The sequence below is a fragment of the Spea bombifrons genome, chromosome 3 (assembly GCF_027358695.1).
Source record: "Spea bombifrons isolate aSpeBom1 chromosome 3, aSpeBom1.2.pri, whole genome shotgun sequence".
Lineage (NCBI taxonomy): Eukaryota > Metazoa > Chordata > Amphibia > Anura > Pelobatidae > Spea > Spea bombifrons.
In genome coordinates this window covers 3,171,126-3,174,213 of record NC_071089.1, presented here as the reverse complement: position 1 = coordinate 3,174,213, position 3,088 = coordinate 3,171,126, and the positions used below count along the sequence as shown (strand labels likewise).

Genomic DNA, 3,088 nt, shown 5'->3' with positions numbered 1-3,088 from the left:
GCTGGGATAGAAAACTCTCCAAATGATAGCAGTCCGAGAGTTCATGGAGAATTATCCAACCGGAGAAATGGGGTAAATCAAGTGAAATGGAGAGTTCATGGAGAATTATCCAACCGGAGAAAGGGGGTAAATCAAGTGAAATGAAGAGTTCATGGAGAATGATCCAACCGGAGAAAGGGGGTAAATCAAGTGAAATGAAGAGTTCATGGAGAATTATCCAACTGGAGAAAGGGGGTAAATGAAGTGAAATGAAGAGTTGGCATGTGGGCCGGGCATCATTAAAACGAGATTCTGGCTTCCTTGATGATTAGGAAACCATAGTCAAGTTTAGAGTCTGTTTGCTTTGCCCTCCATGACTTTCATTTCCTAAATTTTTTCAGTTTTTTTGCGATGTTCAATTTAGGTTTCTTCATTTTCTTCATTTTCTTCATTTTCATTTTTGCCTTTGACTTCAATTTCCGCTTTTCGCGTTGAAGTTTGGCTTTGGCTTTCTTAGATTCTGCTTTCACCTTGTTTCGCATCTTTTTCATCTCTTTGATGCTTTTTTCTTTCAGCTCTTTTTTCCTTTTCTCCATTCGCTCCTTTCTCTCCTTTTTCTCCCTTTTTTTCTTTTCCTTCATTGTATGTTTTTTCTCCCTTTTCTCTTTTTCCTTCACTACCTTCTTTTTCTCCATTTGCTCCTTTCTCTCCTTTTTCTCCTTTTCCTTCTTTTCCTTCATTTTCTTCTTTTTCTCCCTTCTCTCTTTTTCCTTCATTTCCTTCTTTTTGTCCTTTCCCTCCCTTTTCTCCTTTTTTTCCTTTTCCTTCTTCTCCTCCTTTTTATCCCTTCTCTCCCTTTTCTCCTTTTCCTTCTTTTCCTCCTTCTTATCCTTTCTCTCCCATTTCTCCTTTTCCTTCTTTTCCTCCTTTTCATCTTTTCTCTCCCTTTCCTCCCTTTTCCTCCCGTACTTCTTTTCCTCCTTTTCATCTTTTCTCTTCCATTTTTCCCTTTCCTTCCTGTCCTCCTTTTCCTCTTTTCTCTCCCTTTTCTCCCTTTTCTTCCTCTCCTTTTCTGTCTCCATTGTCTCACATTCCTCCTTTTCTTTATAGTCCTCCTTTTCCTTATAGTACTTCTTTCTCTTCATTCTCTCCCATTCCTCCTCTTCACTCTCCTCTCCACCCTTCTCTTCATCATAAATCTTCTTTTTCCTTCTGTCAGTGTGCTCTCTTCCTGACAATGCCATCAAGTTCTGAAAGAAACTGCTGGATGTTTTCGGTTTCCTTTCAATGCTTTCTTCACTCTCCTGTTCTTGGAGACTGGAAATTGATGGACTTACTAGAAAAAAACAAAAAATAAAAGAAAGCAAATCAGTTAATATGTTATAGATAGTCCCATGACAACGTGTACATAAAAAACGTAAAAACCCTATGATTCCCAAGTTTCAAAGAACTCTTTCCTATAATGTGACTTTCAACCTTATTTTTCTTTTTTTTAACAGTAGCAAATAATTGATATTCTATTTATATTGTGAAATCATTTCTTTTTAAGACGGGTGAGTTAAGTTCCAGCAATGAATTTTAAAAGTCCAAGTTTGATGACATCATACGGTCAAAATAAACTTATACTCTTTCTATTATTCATTATTGTTGATATATGTTACCCAAGGAAGTTAAGAAGCGGAGGGACTCTTCATCCGGTGGTCTCAGTCCAGTTTCTCCTGCATACCGTTCAGAAATGTTTTTTTGTTGTCTACAACGGCGAAACCTAAAATAAGAATAATAAACCCCGTTAAGGAAGAAATGGATTCCAGCAGCATCGGGGGGTTTCTCCCCGTGTATAGTATACATGCTGTTTGGTCATTTTTTATATAGTGCGTTGCGTTGGATGTCTCTCCGCAGCATTTGAATTTCCAACAATTTGTATAACTTACTTTACGTAGAAATAGACCACCAGTCCGGCGACCACCGCGCATGTAACACAGAAGAATGCGTTCTGCACGATCCTCAACACCGGTCGTGAATAAACTGTAGAGAGAGCAAAAATATTTCTTAGCACGAGAAGAATGTGGAGATAAATACATATGTATATAACACACAGACAGATTTCTATATTAAAGCTTAAAGAAAAATAGGATCTGCTACTAAACGAGATCCGAGAAAATGGTCATTTCTGTCCTCTTCTGAAAGTAGGACACATTGTCGCTTCCAGACCTTCCTCTCCCCGAAGGCATTAATAGAACGTCTTTTATCTCTAACGCTGCGCTTCTATCTTAGTGTAGAGGAGTTAGAAATGACGCGTTTCTTTTTCCGGCTCCAGTTACTCCACTATGAGAGCATTTGCTATTATTGTGTAGTTTGCTATTCCATACGGTTATCATTAATGTTAAAAGAAAACACATAGCGTACCTGATTGCGCCATTCGTGTAATCAGTGAACGGAATCCTCCGATCGCCAGAGATCCTTTGTGACATAAACAGGAAAAAGGAGCGTTAGCTGCATGTTCTCTATACAATATCTTTCTATTATCCCCGAGTTACAGATAAAGCCAGCCCCAAATGACAGTTACATGAGGAGCGGATACTGTAACCTCTCTTATCTAATATTCAACATTTCATCTTTCTCACGGGTAATGAAATCATGCGTGTGCATCGTACACATACACACATAACACGGATCACACGCTTCTGAAGCATGGATGCCCATCTGAGAGGCGTCTGTATCTTACCATTAGATGTTGGGTTGGATTCTCGTGGCTGGAAATCCCCGTCTGTCCCTGCAAAAAAAAAAACAACACCGGGGTCATCAACGGCCAACGAACTTCTTCATTCATAGGAACCTTACGCTTTCTGTGTTTAGGAAATGCAGGAATATCATTTGACTTTTTGGGGTAGAGACTTTCTGGATTGCATGAATATTAAGGCCGGACCACGTTCCCGCCAGGCAGATTAGCTTCCTTCTCATAAAATGAATAAGATGTACTATAGATGCAGATCCTATCAGCGGACTTACTGGATCTCATTCTTTTGTGGGTTTTAGTGTTTTAAAGCTGATAACAAATCCTACGAATAACCCAAATAAATCACGCGGTTTCAGTGCAGTCAGGAAGAGA

At 39.2% G+C, this 3,088-nt stretch overlaps 1 protein-coding gene across 1 annotated transcript; it reads right to left on the bottom strand.

The window, feature by feature from the left end:
* Window positions 1-359: 359 nt before the first annotated feature.
* LOC128483045 (DNA ligase 1-like) lies at window positions 360-1,697 on the bottom strand. The gene is made up of 2 exons (XM_053459082.1): window positions 1,641-1,697; window positions 360-1,315 (listed from the first exon to the last, which is right to left on the bottom strand). Exon 2 carries the CDS (start codon window positions 1,221-1,223, stop codon window positions 360-362), a length of 864 nt encoding a protein of 287 aa, XP_053315057.1. The 5' UTR covers window positions 1,224-1,315; window positions 1,641-1,697.
* Between the last annotated feature and the right edge of the window lie 1,391 nt (window positions 1,698-3,088).

Excerpts from the sequence above, each read along its gene's own strand:
- LOC128483045 (XM_053459082.1), bottom strand. The coding sequence starts at position 1,223 with ATGGCATTGTCAGGAAGAGAGCACACTGACAGAAGGAAAAAGAAGATT.